General features: G+C 31.7%; 5 protein-coding genes across 15 annotated transcripts; all 5 read right to left on the reverse strand.

Moving 5' to 3' along the window:
- Positions 1-1,604: 1,604 nt before the first annotated feature.
- On the reverse strand, positions 1,605-3,679 carry LOC130645863 (nucleolar protein 16-like). Its single transcript, XM_057451987.1, has 5 exons — positions 3,522-3,679; positions 2,637-2,763; positions 2,464-2,539; positions 2,231-2,337; positions 1,605-1,883 (listed from the first exon to the last, which is right to left on the reverse strand). Exons 1-5 carry the CDS (start codon positions 3,620-3,622, stop codon positions 1,734-1,736), a joined length of 561 nt encoding a protein of 186 aa, XP_057307970.1. The 5' UTR covers positions 3,623-3,679; the 3' UTR covers positions 1,605-1,733.
- Positions 3,680-3,734: 55 nt separating this feature from the next.
- Positions 3,735-7,653, reverse strand: LOC130645858 (arylsulfatase J-like). The gene is made up of 8 exons (XM_057451975.1): positions 7,504-7,653; positions 7,233-7,392; positions 7,018-7,130; positions 6,694-6,855; positions 6,362-6,613; positions 5,537-5,681; positions 4,730-5,005; positions 3,735-4,474 (listed from the first exon to the last, which is right to left on the reverse strand). Exons 1-8 carry the CDS (start codon positions 7,591-7,593, stop codon positions 4,089-4,091), a joined length of 1,584 nt encoding a protein of 527 aa, XP_057307958.1. The 5' UTR covers positions 7,594-7,653; the 3' UTR covers positions 3,735-4,088.
- A 593-nt stretch (positions 7,654-8,246) lies between these two features.
- LOC130645857 (arylsulfatase J-like) lies at positions 8,247-12,022 on the reverse strand. Of its 2 annotated transcripts, XM_057451973.1 has the most exons (8): positions 11,898-12,022; positions 11,402-11,561; positions 11,224-11,336; positions 10,497-10,658; positions 10,156-10,407; positions 9,922-10,066; positions 9,565-9,840; positions 8,249-9,366 (listed from the first exon to the last, which is right to left on the reverse strand). In XM_057451973.1, the coding sequence occupies exons 1-8, from the start codon at positions 11,994-11,996 to the stop codon at positions 8,942-8,944; spliced, it is 1,632 nt and encodes a 543-aa protein (XP_057307956.1). In that variant the 5' UTR covers positions 11,997-12,022; the 3' UTR covers positions 8,249-8,941. The 2 variants fall into 2 exon arrangements, with proteins under 2 accessions (XP_057307957.1, XP_057307956.1); XM_057451974.1 differs by lacking the exon at positions 11,898-12,022 and having other exon boundaries at positions 8,247-9,366; positions 11,224-11,355; positions 11,402-11,533.
- A 1,119-nt stretch (positions 12,023-13,141) lies between these two features.
- Positions 13,142-16,858, reverse strand: LOC130645860 (arylsulfatase B-like). The gene is made up of 8 exons (XM_057451977.1): positions 16,608-16,858; positions 16,374-16,533; positions 16,002-16,114; positions 15,699-15,845; positions 15,186-15,434; positions 14,555-14,699; positions 14,176-14,457; positions 13,142-13,532 (listed from the first exon to the last, which is right to left on the reverse strand). Exons 1-8 carry the CDS (start codon positions 16,710-16,712, stop codon positions 13,195-13,197), a joined length of 1,539 nt encoding a protein of 512 aa, XP_057307960.1. The 5' UTR covers positions 16,713-16,858; the 3' UTR covers positions 13,142-13,194.
- A 494-nt stretch (positions 16,859-17,352) lies between these two features.
- Positions 17,353-23,290, reverse strand: LOC130645862 (arylsulfatase B-like). 10 transcript variants are annotated; one of them, XM_057451985.1, is made up of 9 exons: positions 23,132-23,290; positions 22,608-22,767; positions 21,813-21,925; positions 21,226-21,372; positions 19,733-19,984; positions 19,075-19,219; positions 18,712-18,987; positions 18,059-18,113; positions 17,718-17,858 (listed from the first exon to the last, which is right to left on the reverse strand). In XM_057451985.1, exons 1-9 carry the CDS (start codon positions 23,222-23,224, stop codon positions 17,855-17,857), a joined length of 1,245 nt encoding a protein of 414 aa, XP_057307968.1. In that variant the 5' UTR covers positions 23,225-23,290; the 3' UTR covers positions 17,718-17,854. The 10 variants fall into 10 exon arrangements, 8 of the variants coding, with proteins under 8 accessions (XP_057307969.1, XP_057307964.1, XP_057307962.1 ...); XM_057451984.1 differs by having other exon boundaries at positions 18,700-18,987; XR_008982752.1 differs by lacking the exon at positions 18,059-18,113 and adding an exon at positions 18,139-18,397 and having other exon boundaries at positions 17,730-17,858.
- Between the last annotated feature and the right edge of the window lie 201 nt (positions 23,291-23,491).

A 23,491-nucleotide genomic window follows, 5' to 3' on the forward strand; every position in this document is an offset into this window, starting at 1 on the left:
CAAATATTGATCACGTAATTCGAATTTTAAAAATTTTCATACGTTCAAAGTTCCAAAACTCAAATTTTTCAACAATCGACCGTTTCAATGAAATTCGAACTTTTCCAATAATCGAACTTTCTCGTGAAATTCGAACATAGATAATTGATTAAAGGGGCTACGAACCGGTTAAAATGCTCACAATCCGTATATCCCGCTCACATATTAAAAATCCGGCAAACGCGTTTTGCGCAATGAACAGACCAGCGCATTTTGCTCGCTGGTTCAATATTTTTTTCCGAAAAATATTTTACAAAGAAATATTTCAGCAAGACTTATTCTGGATGAAAACATGACCAAGGGCGGAGAAGATAAAAATTCTAGATAATCTATATGCGCGAGTCTGTAAATTACATACATGCCGGAAAAATAGCAATTTTTGTTTTTCGCCGTCTGTAGCTCGACTTTCGTGTAAGTCACTAAAGTCGAAAACCAACAGCCGTTCCGTAGCCCCTTTAATAGAAAACAGAGCAAAATCATGGACTTTATTGAGAAAAATTGATAATTAAAATTTGTAACACTTGTTTTACATGAAAATAGCAACTTATTTCTCAAATACTACGCGCCCTTTTATTCCATAGGATGTTACAACATTGATTATTAATAGCGCCCGTTAACACTTCCCCACAAAAATTCGGCTGAAAAACTCCTATAATTCGTAACTCATGTAATTCGAACAAATTTTGAATCCCCTTGGAGATCCGAATTACATGAGTTGAACTGTATTCCCAATTAATAGTTTTTATGTTTTTTATAGGCTGCGCATTAATCATTAGAGAGAAATAAAATACAAAAGATGTTGGACACGCGAGTAAAATTGAGAAAGATAAATTACGAATTTTTCCAAAAATGGCTCTGCGCGTAAAAATAAAACTTTTACGGCAAAACTTCGTTTCAGTATCCGCTACCTTATACGATATTTCCAAACAAGCAATATTTCGTATCAAAGTTTTTCTACGGGCATTCTTTTTGTCGTCAATAAAATTTGAAGCGATAACAGACGACTATCGTGGAAATATTTTATGGTTTAAATCCCAGTGCAGTATCTTGTTTTCTTATTCAAATTTATCTTTATTAACACACTCACTCTTTACTGTTATGGGTTAGAGTGAGGAGAAAACAATATTTTTTTTTACAAAATGATTGGGGCATCCACCGCCTTCACCACGGTTCCTGCGGCACTACTATCTTCTTTTTTGGAGACACTCTGGAATGAATTAACATCAAGAAATGAATGCGGAATAAATGATTGTACCTTGTATCTGCAAACCTAAAGTCTTAAATTTCCGACGTTCACAATCCTATATTTTGCATTTTAATTTATGTTAATCTCGTTTTTGATTGAAATTTTCTATAAATTTAACTTCAGACATCAGATAAAAGCAAATCAATAGCTATTTGATTTTAGTTACTAATTCGCAATCTTTAATTTTAATAAAAAATGTTTATCCGCATTTATTTCTTCACAAACCATTTCTTTCCTGAAGGTAACATTTTAAATAAAATTCTTTCGTTTAATGGCTATTAAACGAAAGAATTAAGACAAGATGTTAAAAAATCAACACTTCAACAGACTCAAAACAATACTTCATCAAAGGGCTGACTGCATGCAGTTTTTAAACATCACAAAGCATCTATTAACATCTGACCAATAACGGTTGTACATTTTGTTCATCTGAAATATCAGTGTTTTTTTATAACGTATCCATTGTTTCTTCAGCTTGCAAGTCTGGGAACAATTCTTGATATTTCGGTAATAATGATGAATTTAGAAGTCCTTCACATTTGCGCCGTAGTTGTTTGGGCGTGTGTTGATACGTGTTGCGTTTGTCTTTAGACATCGCCTGCCAAAAAAAATCACGCAAAAAAAATTAAAAGTGAAAAGCAATTGTAAACACGGATTATTAGCATAATTAATCCTTAGCAGGATTTGGAGTGAAAATAGGTGCGTCATCATATTTGACTTAGTTTCTTGTCTGCCGAGCTAATTATTCTTGAAAACAGAGCAATTTTCACTTTTAGAACAATTTTAGTTTAAAGACCGTGTTAGTTTTTACCAAAATGGAGAATATAAAGCATCCTTAAAACCAAAAAGGGAGAGTTACATTTGATGGTATTGACACACGTCAGTGAAAAGTGAAAGTAAAATAGAATATCACATGCGCCCACTTCATCATATTTAAAAACATACCTTATAGTTACTACCATGTGCTTTCATCAATTCCAATAAAAACTTCGCCTCTCCTGGAGAAATGTGTCGTTCCAATTTTTTTCCATTCGCAGCCTTTTTTTCAAATGCTGAAAAAAACAAAAGTTTTTTTTATAAACGAAACAAGTCTAATCATTACCATTCACAGAAAGGTGGACATTGGATGTGTTACTCCAGAAGAAACAATCCATCTAGGAATTAAATGTGGAATGTACCTTCAATGACGGCCGTGTTTACGATGATTGGTTTCTCAACTTCCATGCTTGCACCTTCTCTATCTTCCTTCAGAATCTAAACAACACAAATACAAATCAAACAACAAGCACGCACTCAGAAAACAAGAAACAAATTAACAAACAGAAAAACAGGCGGATAAACAAAGACCTACATCTTTTCTAGTAATCTTTTTATTTTTTGGGATTCTTAAAACTTCATTTGAATCGTAAGCCAAGCCAAGACCTTTTAAATTCTGCTGCAAAGTCTTCGTATTGTCCCAATGTTTCTTTAAATCAGCACTAAAGAAATAAAAATCAACAGCGCTAATAAAACCGCAACAACAATCATAACAGTGCTATTAAAAGAGCTATATCAACCACCACAGCAAAAACAACCACAACAACAATAACCACCAAAACAATAAGAACCATCACCACAACAATAAGAACTATCACCACAACAACAATAACCACCAAAACAATAAGAACCATCACCACAACAATAAGAACTATCACCACAACAATAAGAACCATCACCACAACAATAACAACCATCACCACAACAATAAGAACCATCACCAAAACAATAAGAACCATCACCACAACAATAACAAACATCACCACAACAATAAGAACCATCACCACAAAAATAACAACCAACACCACGACAATAAGAACAACCACTACAACAATAAGAACCATCACCACCGCAATAACAACAACCACAACAACAACAAACACCACCACAACAATAACAACCAACACCACGACAATAAAAACAACCACCACAACAATAAGAACTATCACCACCGCAATAACAACAACCACAACAACAACAAACACCACCACAACAATAACAACCACCACCACAAAAGCAACCACCACCAGAACAATACAAAGAAACAACGACAACAACAACCACCACCACAACAATAACAATCACAATAGTACAAGCTTCAACCACAACAATAACACCACGACAAAAAAACATAACAACCACCCAACAATGACTGCCACTAAAACAATAGTAACGAAATTACAAGCAGAGCAAAACTTACTCTCCAATAGCAGGGTTTATGGTCTTCTTTCTTTTTCTTGTACCTTTAAGTATTTTGATTGTATTTCTTCTCCGAGTCTTTCTCGCTCTGATACCTCCCATTTTTATTTGTGTCTATTTTTTCTAAATTAAAATAGTCTATCATCATACAATACTTCGAAGTTTATAGTTTCAGAAGTTTAAATACAATATTAAGTATGAAATAAACAACTAGTCAGGATGGAGAAGCCCAATAATTACAGACCTAATTAACGTTACATTCGCAACGATGCTGAATAGAGAAAAACTGTTTTTACAAATTTTAAATTTAAAAATTCCTACAGTAAATTTACAAATTTAATTAATCCGTACAATGCGTTTAATTCAAAAAAGCAATAAATAACAAATATATGATAATAAAAAAATCTATAAATAATGCGATACAGGCAAAAAAACGTTTCAACTCGAAGAAAATTTTACACATTTAGCGATCTACTGCGAAACAACATGGTGTTACACATCCAACGTGAAACGATACAATCATACAGTAGATTAGACTACCATGTTACCAAGATACTGCAAGTTTCAATCATACTAACAAATTCTTCCAAGGACCCCACACACCATTATTTAATTTAGGATTAGCTTCTGGATCACGATATGTGGTTCGTCTTGACTTCACCATGCCATCTCTGTATTCTTGCAATCGATCCAACATTTTCTTGTAAATAATTGGATGATCTTTTGAAACATCTGTGTACTCACAAGGATCTTCTTTAAGGTTAAATAGGCAAGGTCGATATTTCTTGCCACCACAGTAAGACACTTTCAAAGGTTTATGTCCACATTTAATACGAGCATCATTTTTTCCTTCGAACCTTACATAATCATTCATGTCATCAGTGAAGGAGTAACGGCTATTTTCATAAGAATTCTCTACCTCGGGAGGAGGGTACCATCCATCATAAAAACGACCTAAAAACAGAAAAGATTTATTGGCACATACTATAAACACCTTGTCATATGAAAGATCATGTTGACAAAACAAAACAGCGAAACAAAATGGCACCTTAAAGGTAAACTAAAGTTGATGTTCTCATTTAATGAAATATAAGACTTGCTTTTGTAGCGACTCCTTCTAGTTTAACTGCACACATTATATTCAAGAATGATTTTTATTTGCAACGTGCAAACTTTGTCTTAGAATCAAAATCAAAGAAATATTCCTACTTTGGTTAACTAGTTTCCAGTCCCCTACAATAAGAGCTGCATTATGATAAACATGAGGATCAATATTAACAAGTATTTCATTTCTTGGTGAAGGGGATTTCTTCTGCAGTGTTTGCCACATATTCATTCCATCAAGATAATGCAAATCTGTTGTGTTGTAACCAGCAACTGATAGTAAAGTCGGCAACCAATCAGTGGCATGCATCATATCACGTGATACTTGTCCTGGAGTTTTAAAAAGCTTGCTGTAAACACAAGCCGCAGCTTTGACACCTCCTAAAGTGAGAATGATTCGGCAGAAGTAAATAAGAAGTTCTTGTAGGTTCAAAATTCAAATTTGTTTTAATTTGGAATGGTTTAATTTAAGTGCAAAAAATTCAAAATTAAACCTAACAAATCAAATTTTCGATGACGATACCGAAGATAAAGACGTTTATTTCATTGATGATAATAGTGAAGGTGATAATTTATAACTGTAATTGTTTGTGAATTATATTTTTTAAAAAAATTAAAAAATATTGACATTAGAGGACGTTCAAAATTTCAGACATGTTGTTTGTTGGAATCTAATTTTTTTTAGAATTCTTTGGCTAATGTATGCTAACTAATGTAAAACTAAAAAGGTACTAATATCAATTTAGATAAAAATGTTGAGGTGTCAAAAAAGTGGACGTCACCGTCATGTCTGGCATGTTTTCGAGAACGAAATTGAATCTTGTAAATACGAGAACAACAGAGCTTTGTTTGCATGTTTGGTACAAGTTTTGTCTTCTGAATTTAAACTTCTTATTCCAGATTTTGACATACCCTCGTAAACAGTAGTTTTTGCACCACGCAAGGGATAATTTGTTGCCCAATTCATATCCAATCCATTTGCTGGACCACCGTTATCAGAGGTAAATATTATAATTGAGTTATCCAACATGCCACGCTTTTCCAGTGCTTTGTAAATCTAAATAAAAAAAAATGTCAAAGCAGAAGTATTTAAAACTGTTTCCACTTAGTTTTCCGCATGCTTTTAAATTCATCATCTCCTTCTTTTTTTCAGCTCTGGTTGAAAATATATAGTGTATCACCCAGCATAACATATAGATATTTTTTCAGAAAGTTTGCCAACAATCGACACATATTAAAATTTGATGTAATATTTATTAAAGATAACTACGAAGAAATTTAATGAAGAGAAATATATATTTTTCTATATTGCCCTATTTACTATTGGGGTTTCTTTTGGCCCTTGTAAGTATGGCAGGCATGTTCATAAGTTATACTTATGACAAAAAATTGTAGTACGAGCCAAGTATAAATTGGCATAATTATTCCCTAGCTGACGTCAGCCCTTATTGAATGACATCATGCAGAAATTTCACTATCGTTGAAAATAACATTGCCTATCAAAATCGTGTTTGAGAAAGTGCTAGGCACTGGTTTAACACATCTGATATATTTCAGATTAGAATTATAAAATTAATTTTTAAAGAAGAAACTAGTCATAAAAATATTAATAGCAAAGTTTAAATTTGCTGCAGGTACTTCCTGCCCTCATACCAAAGGATTAACCATCCTTAGTTAGTCAAGAAGTCTACCCTCTGAAATTTGATGCGCTGAACAAAAGCCTACTATATATCTTACCATGCCAATTCCATAATCCATTGCTGCCATCATAGCTGCATACTTTCGTCTGCCATTATGTTTGATATGTTTGAACTTATCAATCCATTTTTGAGGCGCTTGTAAAGGATCTTCCACAAGGTTAGCACTGTGAACAGCTTGATATGCCACATAGAGAAACATTGGTTCGCTCAAATTATGACCTTTGATGCGATCTACAGCTTCATGGGAGTACATGTTACTACTATAATTACCCCATTGCGTCCACACATTCTAAAAATTTTTACATTAAAATTAATAAATTTACAGAATACGAGAAACAAGATATAACTTTTTCATTTTGAAGCTCCTACTTTACTAGTCGAGGGTGTATCCTTATGTAAATCCAATCCCCAATATCCGTTTGATGCTAATGAATGGTCCCAATAATCTGCTTGACCGCCATAATATCCATAAAAGGTATCAAAACCTCTCCGCGATGGTGTGTAATCGCGTGCAAAGAAACCAAGGTGCCACTAGAATAAATTAAATTTTTCTGCATCTTCTTAAAGATTAAGTCACAAAAGATTGTTTGTTTATATGAAGTTTGTAACAATAACGAAATCAGCATAAAAAAACATTATATTTCAACAAAAGCTTTTACAATCACAGTAAACACTCTAAAAGGAGAGACAAACCTTTCCAATAGCATGGGTTTTGTATCCCAATGTTTTCAAATATTGAGGTAGCATTTTTTCTTCCAATCCTACACCCCATGCATTAGCTGCATATATCGTCCCTGACTGCATACCTAAAAATAAAAAGATATCAATAAAATAGAATAATAGAAGTATCAACTAAAGCATGTACAAGTATATTTAAAAATTTATAAATAAAGATTAAAGTTACTCACCTGTATGTATTGGATATCTTCCAGTCATAATTGCACTTCTTGTGGGAGTACAACTGGGTAAAACGTAGTAGTTGTTAAGTATAATCCCATTATTTGCAAGATAATCAATGTTTGGTGTAGGGATTTGTTTAGAACCATGAAAACTCACATCATTAAATCCCTAAAAAATGAGGATACAGACTTAAAATTAAACACTTAAAAAATAATAAAAATCACTCATATTATATAAGGATGGAATTTATTTAAACAAAATTTACCAACGCAAACTAACCATATCATCAGCTACTATCATAACAATATGTGGGGGAGAGCTTTGCGTCATGTCCAGCAAGACAGATAGTAAAATCGTATATCGAAACATTGTTTTGTTTGATCTAAAAATGAAATATTTCTTACAATGAACTGTACAAAAGCATATTTGAAAAAAATTCTGAATTCAAATCCACAAAAATAAAAAGAAGAATCATTTTGCATGTTTTGAACACGTGCTTATTCCAATTTCCTGATTTTTTCTAAAAATCAGTAAAAAACTGGATTTCCAGGCAATTTTTCATGCCATCCGTGTAAAAAATTATATAATAACTTTTATTTACCTTTCATTAACTTCAACCAGAATGTAAAAATTCGATGTAGAACTAAGGTGATTAAATTCAGATAGTGACATTTTGAGGAATTTTCAAGCTTTTGAACAGAAAAAGTGCTGACGCAAGCAAAAATTTATTGCTGCCATTTTGTTCCTTTTGTGACGTACTATAAGTGTGCTAAGTTTGATTCAGTTTGGACAAGCCTATGAAAAGTTACCGTGGGGGCAGACCCCCCCAACCCCCGGTCATAATATGTTTGAAAAACCCCAGGCCAAATAGGGTTAAGGGATGTTCGGACAAAATAAAACAACATGTTTTAGTTTATAGTTCATATAAAATATGGAAAATAATCAGCACTTAAATATGTTTTATAAGCACTTAAAATATATGAAAAATATAGGAGGAGTAATTATTATATCAGGTTATATCTATAATAATTCTGTTTTTTGTTAAAATTGGCAGTAGAATCACTACAACAAAAATAGCAATGCTTGCGTACGAAAGGCAAAAACCTGATTACTAGAATACATGAAGTGGGCGAATACATGGGTTTTTTTACTAGTATATAATATAAATGATAAATATAAAAAGAAAAGAAAATATAGAAAAATATATATATTGAAAGAAAAACTATAAAAAGTAGAAAGTTCATTCTATTTATGTATTAACTAAATGTAAAATGTATTACTAACAGAAAAAACTGCAAATGCCACCACAATAGCATACATATTATTTTTGGATAGTAAAAAATTTTTAAGACAGGTAACAGTAATTTCATACTGAGCATAAAAATAACTGATGTTGGAATATATAAAATAGTACATATAAAAAATTAAAAATAACCAGCATTTAAAATTATTTTATAAGTCATCAAAATAGAAATAAATATATCAAATTATACATTAAAAAAATAAAGGTAGAAAGTTCATAATCAAATTTATATTTATGTATAAATTACTTTCTTTGAATAAATACACTGAAAAAGAATAATAAAAATACAGATATAAATTTATATCAATTAATATTTTTATATGAATATATTATGTTTTTAATAAATACAGATATAAAAAGCAGAGAAAACCTTCAGCATTGTCAAAGAAAGGTAAAAAATTCTCAATTGACACCTCATGTTTTTTTCAATTCGCACTTTAAAGAGTATGGGAATTTGTTAAATAATGAAAATAATGAAGTTTCTTCCTCTTTCAATTTCTTCCATGGTTTCCAGACTCCATTATTTAATTTTGGATTAGATTTAGGATCTCGTTTTGTATTTCTTCTGGATTGTACCATTTTCTGCACATGTTCCTGCAACCGTGTAAGCATAATTTTGTAAATAATTGGATACCTCTTGGAAACATCAGCGTATTCACAGGGATCACTTTTAAGATTGAATAAGCAAGGCTGATGACGCTTTCCACCACAATAAGATGGAGATTTTGGCTTTAAACCACAGTGTATTCTTGCATCATTTAATTTGTTGCCAGCAACAAAAGAATTTATGTTATTGCGGCTTTTTCCAGGAGGCTGGTACCAACTGTCATAAAAACGACCTAAATGGTAAATGGCATTAATTATAATACATTTGTTTTTTTCGCACACTTTACCTTTTTAATTAAAATCAAATAAATAAGTTTAGAACCACAAGGAACTTCTAGAACTGAAAAGAGTTTAGAATGTTTACTTAAGATAATTTTTCACAGCTTATGAATGCCCCACATTGATTGTTCACAAAAAGAATGAAAACATACTTTGATTAACTAATTTCCAGTCTCCTACTATTAAAGCCGCATTCTTATACACATAGGGATCGATATTTACAAGTACTTCTGTGCGTGGCGAAGGATATCCCCGCTGTAAAGTGTTCCACTGGTCCACACCATCCAAATTTTGTAGTTGTTGTGTGTTATACCCAGCAAGCGAGAGTAGAGTTGGCAACCAATCAGTGGCATGCATTAAATCATGTGATACTATCCCATGGCGTTTTAAGAACTTGCTGTATACACACGCAGCAGCTCTGACTCCACCTGTTTAAACGAAATGAAATAGAGAAACAACTTTATCCTACACATTATTTCACTGACAAAAAAATTAAAATGACAACCTACCTTCGTAAACAGTAGTTTTAGCACCACGCAGAGGATAATTTGTTGCCCAATTCTTATTCAATCCATTCGCTGGTCCACCATTATCAGAAGTAAATATTATAATTGAGTTATCCAACATGCCACGTTTCTTGAGGGCTTTGTAAATCTGAGTAATCACAAGAATACAAGTGAGAATAGATTGTTTAAAGAAAAGTTGATGGGATTATATGGTAAGAAAAACCTACTGATACTTACTTGTCCAATACCGTGATCCATATACGCCACCATAGCTGCATATTTTCTCCTGCCAATGTTTTTTATATGCTTGAATTTTTGAATCCAACTTTGAGGTGCTTGCAAAGGATCTTCCACAAGGTTTGCACTGTGAACAGCTTGATAAGCCACATATAGAAACATTGGTTCGTCTATACTGTGATATCGTATTCTGTCAATTGCTTCCATAGAGAAGAGCTTGGTGCTGTGGTTGCCCCATTGTGTCCAAATATGCTAACATGAAACAGAACTGACTTTTTAACATGAAAGCCATTAAAAAACATACAACCCTCACTAAAATCAAAAAATTTAACAAAAATTACTTCGCTTGTCGTTGGTGTATCCTTATGTAAATCCAATCCCCAATATCCATTTGATGCTAATGAATGGTCCCAATAATCTCCATGCCCACCGTAGTGCCCATAAAACGAATCAAAACCTCTCTGCGATGGTGTGTAATCACGTGCAAAGAAACCAAGATGCCACTAAATTAATAATGAAAAAATAAAATGAGTTTAATGCTAAATATACTGGCCTTTTTTAGGCCTAGAGAGGGGGGAAACTTTTGATAGGCTTTTCCAAATGGCATCAAACTTTCCCCGTCTTATAGTATATCATAAAAGGAACAAAATTGCACCAATATATTTTTGCTAAGCTTGAAATTACATTAGTTCCAGTAGTCAAATGAAAGTTGTTTAACATATTTTCCGGTTTTTACATAATTTGCATGAAATAAAGTCAAAAATAACCCGAAAAAAATTTGGGTATTCCACTAAAATCCAAAAATTGTGAAATTGGGTTAATCACACACTCACCATGAGACGATTCCCCTTGATGAAATAAGGTTCCCTTGAAATAAGGGCCCCTTCTTAAATTTTAATATTTAAAATAAACAATTTTTGCTTCCAACAGTAAAACTGTTGAAAACAAAAATTCGAACTTATAGCTTGCCCTGCGTGATATAGTTGATGGTGTAGTCTCACATAATACCCCCTGTGTCATATGAACATATATTTTGTGATACTGTACATTATAAAAGGAGAAACAAACCTTTCCAATTGCGTGTGTTTTATAGCCTATTTCTTTCAAATATTGAGGCAACAATTTTTCTTCCAAACCAAGTCCCCACGGGTTAGCAGCGGATATTGTCCCTGACTGCATACCTGTAAAACAAATAAAAAACTACAAAAAAACCAATGAAAAATAGAACAGTAGGTGTGTTCATTACCTGTGTGTATGGGATATCTTCCAGTCATAATTGCACTTCTTGTGGGAGAACAATTTGGTAAAACGTAGTAGTTGTTAAGAATAATCCCATTATTTGCAAGATAATCAATGTTTGGTGTAGGGATTTGTTTAGAACCATGAAAACTCACATCATTAAATCCCTGAAAAATGAGGATACCATACTTATTAATACTTTCAATGCTGGTATTTTTTAATGTTTACTGCTATAAAAAACACAGTAATACTTCAATACGCAGTTAACTTATTATGTATGATGATTTACTTGGATACAACCAGGGCAGAAAGTGGGTCTTATAAGTTATGTCTGGAGGTCTTAACTTATTGTCTTGCCCATTACTGTTTTTACAAATAGGGAAACAGGAGAAAGTGAGCAGTTATTCGAAGGTCTGCTTTCTTGAGCAGAGGAATCTTTAGGCAAGTACAGTATGCGTGAAAAAAGGATCAGGACTTCTCAATAAAAACATTAATACACTTACCAAATCATCAGCAACAATCATAACAATGTGAGGAGGAATACATAGCCGTACATCTAGTAAAACTAGTCCAATAATCATCCAAAATAAATGTTTAGTCATATTTCTACACAAAAAAATAAGTAAAACACCACAATTCTGCTTGACTTTGTATCTATTTTCGCAACAGTGAAGGTAAAGCTTGGTTGGGGTGAGCTTTACAATAAAAATACTGAAATTAGTGTATTTTTTTGTCTAACTGGTAAAAAAATCTACTTGGGTAGATGAAAAGATATTCAACTCAAACATTATGGCTTGCCAAAATCCCGATCAAAATAATGCACAGTATCATCGTGTGCTTTGACACACAGTTAGAGACAAAAGGTTAAGGTTTTCATGGCGTCAAAAAATCCTTTTTTCTAAAACGGGTTAACTCAGTTTTAAAGAAAATAATCAGTAATGGTTCCAGAGTGTCCGTAAGGACCTATGGAATTTGAAAGAGGGAATTAAAAAAGTGTAATGTTTCAGTAATGTCATTGATGAATCTAATGTAGCAGGGTTTTACAAATAAAATATAGTAACTTTGCAAAAGTCAGAGACACACAAACACAATTATTTCTTTTTATATTACTTATTTTTAAATTCTACAATTAAATTATCTCAGGATTGTCACATATAAAATTGCTATGGTTTATAAATTAAATTATTCTCGTTTTAATATTAAACAAATTAAAATTTTTTTTCTAGCTTCCTAATAACTGTCATATAACCTAGCTCTAATATAATTACAACAGTAAAAACTGTGTTTACACTTGATATATATCCAAATTCATGAGTCTACAAATTTCTATTTTTAGTAACTTACTAAAAATAGATACAGGTTTGACATTAAAACGGTAAAAAATAAAGATGAAAAACTTTCTGTAAAAACTTTTTTCAGATTCATTTAAATCCATAATAATTTCTTGAATGCACATGTTCTAATGTAAACTGAAAATAATGCATATATCTGAATAACTATTGTATATTACAATGCGAAGAAGATCATTTTAGAATTTAAACATTTTGGTACAAGAGAGTAAACGAATGAAACAAATTAAAACATTTTGTTTTCAAACTATTATGTCATTTGTATCCGTGTAAGTGTTCAAGTATACGAACAGTATTAGTTCTAAATTTAATTAAAATGGCATACTAGTTATTTTTTTGCTGCCACAATAATGCTGCACTGAAATAAGCTTTAGTATTCAAACATTAAAGATTATGTAATTTGATTTAAAAAAAAATAAAAAAAAAAATTTAAGAAAAACATGGGGAGAAGTTAACTTAATTTAACCCAAGGCTGCCACACACCATTATGCAATTTAGGATTCGATAGCGGGTCAACAATGTTTTTATTACGGGGAGGAACCATGGTCTTTCTGTATTCATCCAATCTTGATAACATCTGTTTAAAAATGTCAGGATATTCCTTTGACAAGTCGTGATATTCACAGGGATCTTCCTTAATGTTAAACAGACAATATCCATGTTCCTTTGTACAGTGTGTTACATTTTCTGGAACTTCTCCACACTGTACAGATGCATCAACAAACATTTTCTCAACTAACTCTTTATTTTGGACCTGTGGAGGAGCATACCAACCATCCCAATACTTTCCTGTAAAACAGACAAATTTTTATGGTTTTACATTGCCAATATACTGAAAAATATAATTATAACAGGTGGCAATATTACATATCCAAAAAGAGAATATTTAATTTGAGATAATTTTGATTTTTAAAAATTTGCAAAATTTCTAATCAAATTAATGCTGTATTTACATTATAAAATCACAAGATTATACATTGTTTATACTTGATATATACGTTTAAATTTATTTTTTTAAAAAATAAACATGAAAGAGTAGTAAGAACAAAGCGGAATCAAAAAGAAGTGGACTAAACAGGAAATGTATGTGAACCTTCAGGTCAAGTTGCATGAGTACAAGGAGTCAATACAAAAAAAAACCCACCTTATTACTATACCGATTTAAAATAACAAAAAGAACAAAAGAAACGGTTGTAAGTGAATTTATTACTACTAAGATATGCACTTAAAGTCATGGTTTATTATGCATGGCAGATTTTGCATAAGAGATTTTACCATAAATATGTTCTAAAACATAAAATCAATTGTACCAGGCTTAAAACATGATTTACACCATTGGTCTTTTTAAAAACTTATGCAAGTGTATTCATATAGTGCAAACATGCCTAAAAACAGTGTAAATTTATTTTAGCAATTGTTATTAATAAATTACCTTGAGGCATTACTTCCAGTAATATTTTCCAGTCACCCATTCTCAGGGCACCTGTTGAATTATCTACCATATTCAAGAGAACTTCCTTTCTTGAAGATGGTACCATATTCTGTAATGTTTCCCATTGATTAACACCATCAAGTGGATTGTTAGGCTTGACAGATCCACCAGCCAAATTTACAAATGTTGGTAGCCAGTCAGTTACATGCATTAGATCCATGGAAACTCTTCCAGGACTTTTCAGAAGTTTACTATGGATGAAGCCAGCTGCTCGCACTCCTCCTGGGTTACAAAAATTACAATGAGTTTAGCAGATACTGTTTTTCCAGGACATACATCATAATGAATTGCTTTCAGAAATAACAAAGCTTAATATTACCTTCATACAGAGTTCGTTTAATTCCTCTTAGAGGGAAATTACTAGCCCAATTTAAATCAAATCCATTTGCAGGTCCGCCATTATCACTTGTGAAAACAATAATTGAATTTTCAAGCATGCCCTTCTGAAGTAACGCTTCATATACCTAAGAGTATAATAATTTGTTGCAATGTTATCATGAAAAGTACAAAATAAGTCAAAGTGTGGCTAATTTTGCTGCAAATGTTGTAACTCTATGAAAAAACTTGTCCTTTGAAATCTGAAGTTGCCTTTTAAATATATCTCATTCCAGGAAATCAACAATGCACAAAATTAACGTAAATTTTAAAAATTGACATTAATTAAATGCCCCTTATTAAATGTTGTAGTAAATATCCAGAATATTTCCTGATTTTCGTTATCTTCATGCTTTCGTGCCTCGTTCCGGAATATTTTTAGATTAGTATGTGATATGTATGCGAATAACCTACTATTCGCATACATATCAGATACTAATCTAAAAATTTATTTTAGGTGTTGTTGGTGGCTTGTAAATGAACACTGTTTAGTGAGATTGCATGAAAAATCTTTATCAATCCATCTTCAAATTGACATGACTTAGCACCTACATATAGTCAAAGAAAAAGCTTACTCTGCCCACACCAAAATCCATATATGCTACCATAGCTGCATATTTTCTTCGGTTTTCATCGCTTATATGTTTGAATTTGTCAATCCAACTTTGAGGAGCTTGTAGAGGGTCATGTTGATTAGCACTGTGCACAGCTTGGTATGCCAAGTACAAAAAGAGAGGTTCTGATGTGTTGTGATTTTTTATACAGGTTTCGGCTTCTGTAGTGAATATTTCTGTACTGTAATTTCCCCATTGATTAAATACAGCCTGCATAATATAATATGCAACATGTCAAAAGGTATTTCAAGATTGTCAACTAATAAAATTCTTAATCTGTTTGACTGTTAGTAAACTTCGTAAGCTCAACAAGTAACCTTTAAAATCTTTTAGTTTCCCTACAGAGCATTGCATATTGCACAAGTGTAATTATTAAACTTTGTATATCCTAAGAAGGAGGTTTTAAGGCTAAAAGAAATATAATAAGAAAATTCTCTGATTTTACATTTTTTTAATTAATAAAAATATGAGTACCTTTTCATTTTTATGTAAATCTAATCCCCAAAATAATGACTCAGTCGAGTGATCCCAATAATCTGATTTACCATTGTAATATCCGTAGAATGTATCGAAGCCTCTGTATGTTGGAGTGTATTCTTTTGCAAAAAATCCAAGATGCCACTAAAGAGATAAACATTACCAGATTAGAAAAAAGGAACAAGCCAGTATACTGATGATAATTTATAACTAATAATAATGAATCAATTTTTGTTGGAGCTCCAAACTTTCATTACATTGAAATCTTAAGTCATATCTTCTGATTAAAATAATACTTACTTTGCCAATAGCATGAGTGCTATAGCCTTGAGCTTTTAACAATTCTGGCAAGAAAGTCTCGTTTAAATCAACACCCCAAGGACTAGGCCCATGTATGACCCCATGTTGCATACCTGCAAAATGTTTGTATATCAAAGGAGTTGATACAAGTAAGTGTGTAGCATCATATTATTTTATAGATAGTTAAAACACATATTTTCATTGAAATAATTTTGATGAGAAAGAATTCATTGCCAGTTTAAAGCTCAAAAAGCCCAAACAATTTTCTATAGAAACTGTAAAATCATATACATGTAACAGTAAATCAACAAACTGCTTACAAAAATATATAGGGTTATATATACCACCTGAAATACTACATGGAAATTGTACCTGTATGTATGGGATATCTTCCAGTCATAATTGCACTCCTTGTTGGTGTACAAATTGGTAAAACATAATAGTTGTTAAGAATAATTCCACTTTGTGCAAGTTTATCTATGTTTGGCGTAGGGATTTGTTGGGAACCATGAAAACTCACATCATTCCAACCCTAAAAGAGTGTAACATATGAGTAGAAACAAGCATATTTTGATAAAAAAAATTTAAAAACTTAAATGTACGTACCAAATCATCGGCAACAATCATAATAATATGTGGTTTCTTTTGTTGCAAAGAAAACTTCATTAATGACGTAAAAACCAGATACAAAAAAGCTTTGCGTACACACATTGTTTATAATCTTAATAGAGTAACAATAGACATCTTGCAAAATGTAAGTGTAAACCCAATTGTAATCCACTTCAGTTAAGGATTTCATTTCCCTGGGTGCGAAGTAAACTATGTTAGATTAAAACACCACAAAACTTCAAACTTGTAATTTTTAGTGAAAATGACATAAAATATAACAATTATTTCACTCATATAAACGTACAAAGAACTTAGGCTGAAACATAAAAAATTTGAGTTAAATATTTTAACGTTAAGCATAGATAAAAAATGAATATAGACAATAATAATAATAATAATAATAATAGGCTTGAGTCATTATATAAATACTGCATATTGTTTTCTGCTTTATTGCAAAAGACATCGAGAAAGAGAATTTTGAAGCATTCTTTACTTTTTTAAATGTTGTTTAAATCTGCATAAAAAATAACCATCGCTTGACTATAATTTAAGGATACAATCCTAAACAAAAAATAATAAAGAAACCCTGATAAATATTGACAGTATATCAAAGATCTATCAAAACTCCCCCCTGTTGGATTTATGCATTTCAACTGATTCCCACTAAAGCAACATCTTTCAAACAACTCAAGACAACATTGAATGTGAGAATTTCAGCTGGTATTTCTTTAACTTAGACCACTTTGTAAATATATGTATTTATTACAATACTGAAGCTTAGTAAACTTTCTCTAAATTCTGTTTGAAAAAAGAATGTTTTTTTATTATGTGTAACAAATGTTAAAATGTTAAAAATATAAACATGTATAAAATTGTACTGATGTCACTAAATCTTTATTAACAAGTCCGTTCACAATGTAACCCATGGTTTCCACACACCATTATGCAATTTCGGATTTGATAGCGGGTCAACAGTTTTATTATTACGGGGAGGAACCATGGTCATTCTATATTCATCCAATCGTGCTAACATCTGTTTAAAAATGTCAGGATATTCCTTTGACAAGTCGTGATATTCACAGGGGTCTTCCTTAATGTTAAACAGACAATATCCATGTTCCCTTGTACAGTGTGTTACATTCACTGGAGCTTTTCCACACTGTACAGATGCAGCAAGAGGCTTATAATTGACTGTTTTTGTTTTCCTATGACTTTGTGGTGGAGGATACCAACCATCCCAATAATTACCTAAAACACAGAAGTTTCCATTTGCAGATTAGTTTTGACCTTAAAAGAAAAATTGGATGTAAAAGCCAAGATATTGATGTCATCATCATATATCAGGTATGCTTCTTCTGTTACAATTTTTTAATTTTAGATCAGTTTAAGCCTGAAATGGTATAATTGTTCAGAAATCCAAATTTTGATTTAATTCTCGTTCTGCATACCTTTGTTCCGCTGTTTTCTCCAATTCTCCTCTTGAAAAAACAAGAAGTGTTCGGACTAAAAATCAGTTAAAAATAATAACCTGTATGACACGAGCCCCAGATGGCACCCAGCACAGAGAATAAAGTCACTTCCCCTGCATTTTTGACAGGGTTTGTAAATAAGCTGTAAAATGTTTTTAAAGTAATGAAAATCTCTGTCAAAGCAACATATGGTTACTTTCTTTATGCACAGCTTAGCCAAAAAATTGCAGATAGTCGAAATCACACACTTGCATTGTTTCCAGACATAATTCTTAAAATCATTTTAGACGCTTGTTAAATTTTGTTTGAATGTCCAAACTAAAGAAATAAAATTTTGTTATAGTTCTACACATCAATTCTCTTCTAATTAAAAAAAGGAAATGTGAATCGCAACTAGTAAAGCCTTTTTAGGCCCCTAAGGAGTTCATACAATATTATTGTTTTACTATCACAATTAGAAAATACACAAATAAAACATTTTATAATACAGCAAACAAATTCAACATGGCAAATTATATTGTTAACCATAAGCATTAATTTAATAAACAACAAAAAAGATTAGTTAAGTCACAGTTAGTAGTTGTTAGTAAGTTACTCCTTTGAGCTGTGGCTTAACTTACCCCTGATTTTACCTTGCTGAATAAGTTTGTAATCACCGACTCTTAATGCTGCATTTTTCCACGTGCTGTTATCAATATTTAAGAGAATTTCCTTTCTTGGAGACGGTGTCATATTTTGTAATGTTTCCCACTGGTCTACACCATCAAGTGGATTGTTAGGCTTGACAGATCCACCAGCCAAATTTACAAAAGTTGGTAGCCAGTCAGTTACATGCATTAGATCCATGGAAACTCTACCAGGATTTTTTAGGAGTTTACTGTGAATGAACCCAGCTGCTCGCACTCCTCCTACCACACAAATTTGTTATACAAATTATAAAATTCATTATGACAACCAAACAAAATATCAACATATTTAAATAAACTGTTTGTTACCTTCCCAAAGAGTTGATTTTGCACCACGCAAAGGGAAATTATTTCCATAATTCCAATTAAAACCATTTACAGCTGCACCATTATCAGATGTAAATACAATGACTGAATCCTCTAAGATTTCTTTTGCTTTTAATGCATTATATATCTAATAATAAAAGATTTTATTTACCTTCATATAAGGAAGTTTTTACTCCTCTTAAGGGGAAATTATTTGCCCAGTTCCAATCAAAACCATTGGCTGGACCACCATTATCAGTGGTGAAAACAATGATAGTGTTGTCTAGCATTCCCTTTGCAGCTAACTGATCATAAACCTGTGATGAAATGATGTTAGTGTGTGTTAGTAAAAATGGATGATTATTTGAGTAAATTATCGTTATATGAAAAAGATGTAAACTAGCAAAAGAAAGTTAGCATTAGTAACGTCAGGTTACAGGTACTTAAGACTCAATTTTTTGCATTACTCAAAGCCTTTTTTCAAAAAAACAAAAAAACAAAAAAAAAATGGGGACAAAGTATCCTCGGTTAGGACACAGGAGGCTAAGTGAGAACTGTTAACTAATAATAATAATAAAAAAATGTTATTGTTCTTTTTTAAATAAAATTTTATACACTGAATAAAATACTGGAAATTGCCATAAATTAGAAGTAAACTCACTCTTCCAATACCGTAATCCATATATGCCACCATAGCTGCATATTTTCTTCGTTTTCTATGTTTTATATGTTTGAATTTATCAATCCATTCTTGAGGCGCTTGCAAAGGATCTTCAGGTCGGTTTGCACTGTGAACGGCTTGATATGCCAAGTATAAAAACATTGGTTCTGATATGTTATGGTTTCTAATACGATCTTCTGCTTCCGCTGTAAATATTTCTGTACTGTAGTTGCCCCATTGAGTGTAAACAGGCTATAAAAATAGTCATCAAATTTGGCTATACGTTTAATTAAGGTAGAAATTAAATAATGCTGCAACTTTAAACAAGGTAGTGTTAAAACAAAATTTCAATGTTTAACAAAGAGGTTTGTTTGTATTTGTCAGTACAAAAAGTAGTAAATGTCAAGGGTTTTTTCCTTTTATGCGGAAGAAAAATACCAAATACTCCAACTGCTCTTTTTTCCATATATTGGTTGATTATACAGAGCACTTAGAACAAAATGTTTTTAACCTATTTCTTCAATACACTTCTTTAGATAACAATAATTAAATACACTTAGTTCTTTACAGGGGATTTTGTTGGTTTAATTATTTTCTGCCCTTGTTTGTGAACTCTGACAATGATTTTTCTCATAATAAAGTCTATATATATAATATATATATTAAAACATAAAAAAGCCATCACTTATTTTCTTTAGTTACTCCAAAAAGTTGGACTTGCATTAACCTCTAAAATGTCTATATATATCCACAGAGGACAGATGCTTAAAACCACAAGGGTTTTTCTTTCTTTATATTAGAAAAAAGATAAAAATTTAACAGTTTGTGGCTCAGGTGAAATTTGCTATATTTATGCAATAATTTTGTTAATTGCAGGCTTAGATCTTTAGCAAAAAAAACCAAAAAAAACAAACATTAATTGTAAGTTATTTTGTTTATGTCCATTTTGACTTTAAGGATGCTATTCTACAATTTAATCCTGCTTCTTCTTAAAAATAGCAAAGTAAACTTTTCGACTAATATCAGCAAAACCAAATCTGTTTGTTTCTTATTACCAAGGTCTAAAGGTAAGTGCCTTCCCACTTTTAAGTGACTTTTCTCTTATTAGATCTTCCTTCTAACTAAAGTCCCAACTAAAATATAAATTTTTTCCAACCCCTCCCAATCTTTTGGCAAGCTTTTCCATATGGTTAGTCACTTGCCCAAACGTTGCGAAAGATTCCTGTAAGTTTCAAGTTCTCATCAAAAGCCAACAAAAATCAATCCACAGTATGTTATCTATATGGAAAGTGTTAACATGATCTCCCATTGTTTTTTGGTTAGTGTCAATTATAATACTGTAAGTAAACAAAACAAAAATAGATCAGGTAGATGTTTTTCTTGAGAGTTAGTATAAGTCATTTGTTTTTGTTACGTACTAGGTTGCGTTCTGAGTGATAAGTGCACCTGTCTTACTACTTTGTATGCCTGTGTGCAGAACTGAGCTTTCTTACTTTCTCATTTTCATGTAAATCTAATCCCCAATATGTTTCCTCATCGGAATGATCCCAATAATCAGATTTTCCAAGGTAATAACCGTAAAATGATTCAAAGCCACGATATGTTGGCGTAAATTCCTTAGCATAAAATCCAAGGTGCCACTATATGAAAAAATAACATTGCTCATAAATCTATAAAAACATTGGCAGAAAAAGAGAGGTTGAAATATCAATTTTATAGAAATATTCCATTTCAACATCTCTATTTCCACCTTGGTATCTTACTTCTAGATTATGATGCAAATCAAGTCCACAATATGTAAGATTAACAGCATGATACCAGTAATCAGCCTTTCCACTGTAAAATCCATAGAATGAATCAAAGCCACGATAGGTGGGAGTATATTCTTTTGCAAAAAATCCAAGATGCCACTACACGAACAAATATTCAACAATAAGCAAAAAAGTCAATTTAGCTTTAGAAAATTCTCATTGATTTGAGAAGTTTAATTAGTATAGTTGTTAAGGTGTTGTTTAGTAGGAACTTGTACATTTTTTTGAATTGCTAAAGCTATTTCTGACTTTTTTCCTTGGAAAAATACCTTTCCCACGCCATATGTCCTGTAGCCTTCGTGTTTTAAATACTGTGGAAGAAAGGTTTCATTTAGCCCAACAGCCCATGCGTTGGGAGCAAAAATAGTGTCAGTTTGCATTCCTGAAATCAAAACGCTTTAGTTACAAGTTTTACCTAGAAATGCATTAACGAATTCATGTTTAAGAAAAGCTGTGTTACATTTCCAGTAACTTTTATTAAACTGTCCCCTTCGTCTGATTCCTCAGATATTTACACAGCCAACATAACTTTTATTTGAGAGATTAGATCAGTTTTATGTAACATTAGTGAGATATGTGACCGCATCCATGTAAAGACCTTGCTAACGTTTTCAAAAATTCATTGCATAGGAGAGTTTGGTGAGTGTTACACTCTAATTAATTATGGCCCAATTTGACTATCCGTTTCTATTGTGCATTTGAGATGCTGATCAAAAAATTTATAGTAAAAAACAGCAATATTATTTGCTTCATAATTCTTTCCAATGGTCTTTTTTTTAGTGATTTTTTTCACAGGTCTTGCAACTAGTATTTTAAAACACACAAAAATGTTGGTTAGTATAGTTAGTTCGGTCTATACATATACCTTTCCAACTGCATGTGTAGAGTAACCTAATTTTTTGAGATATTGTGGCAAAAATTTCTCTTTTAATCCAACTCCCCAAGGCTGAGGTGATTGAACCGTACGTCCATGCATTCCTACAAATATGTCAACTTATTTATTTAATTTTATTCTAGAAATCCCTTTAAATGTACTATTTTATCCAACACAAAAATTGTCTAACCTGTATGTATGGGATATCTTCCAGTCATAATTGCACTCCTTGTTGGTGTACAAATTGGTAAAACATAATAGTTGTTGAGAATAATTCCACTTTGTGCAAGTTTATCTATGTTCGGCGTAGGGATTTGTTGGGAACCATGAAAACTCACATCATTCCAACCCTAAAAGAAATTAGAAATTTCTCTTCTTTTTAAGTTATTGTTTCTTCAGTTAAAAGGCAAAACTAATCATTTCGCATATTTCTGGTTGGTGCTTTTCAATGATTGTCACAAAATACACAAGCTACTGGTTTTTCTTATAATGCGCATTGAAAACCACTTTAGCACGATCACTACAAGTTTTATACAAATTTGTAAAAGCAAATTGGCTTTAAATTTCTCGATTTAATGTAAAAAATTATTAAACTCATGGTTATAAATGTTTATTCCTGTAAAGAAAATTGTGCATATTTCTTCACAAAGTCAATTTTCTATTTAATAAAACCAAAGAAAAAAGAAATTGTTTAAAAAATTCACACTGTCTTACTAAATCATCAGCAACAATCATAATAATATGTGGTTTCTTTTGTTTTGATGCATCTACCAGCAGAAGTAAGCACAAGATCAGAAAAATATTCATTTTCAATCTTTTTATAAACCTAAAATATGTCAAAAGTTAAGTACATAGAATTCTAATTCTAAAAGCTGTGACACATACTGCTCAGATAGTCACACCATCTTACTAAAAAAACTCCTATAAAACAAAATATTGATATATCACTCTGTAACAATAATATTACACATAGATGTAAGAGAAAAACTTCAACTTTCTGTCAATCCTTTGACATCATAACCTGCATCCTTCTTAGGTAACAAGATAGGTTTAATCCAACCAAATTTAAACAAT

Source organism: Hydractinia symbiolongicarpus, chromosome 5 (assembly GCF_029227915.1).
Source record: "Hydractinia symbiolongicarpus strain clone_291-10 chromosome 5, HSymV2.1, whole genome shotgun sequence".
In the NCBI taxonomy this organism is placed as follows: Eukaryota; Metazoa; Cnidaria; class Hydrozoa; order Anthoathecata; family Hydractiniidae; genus Hydractinia; species Hydractinia symbiolongicarpus.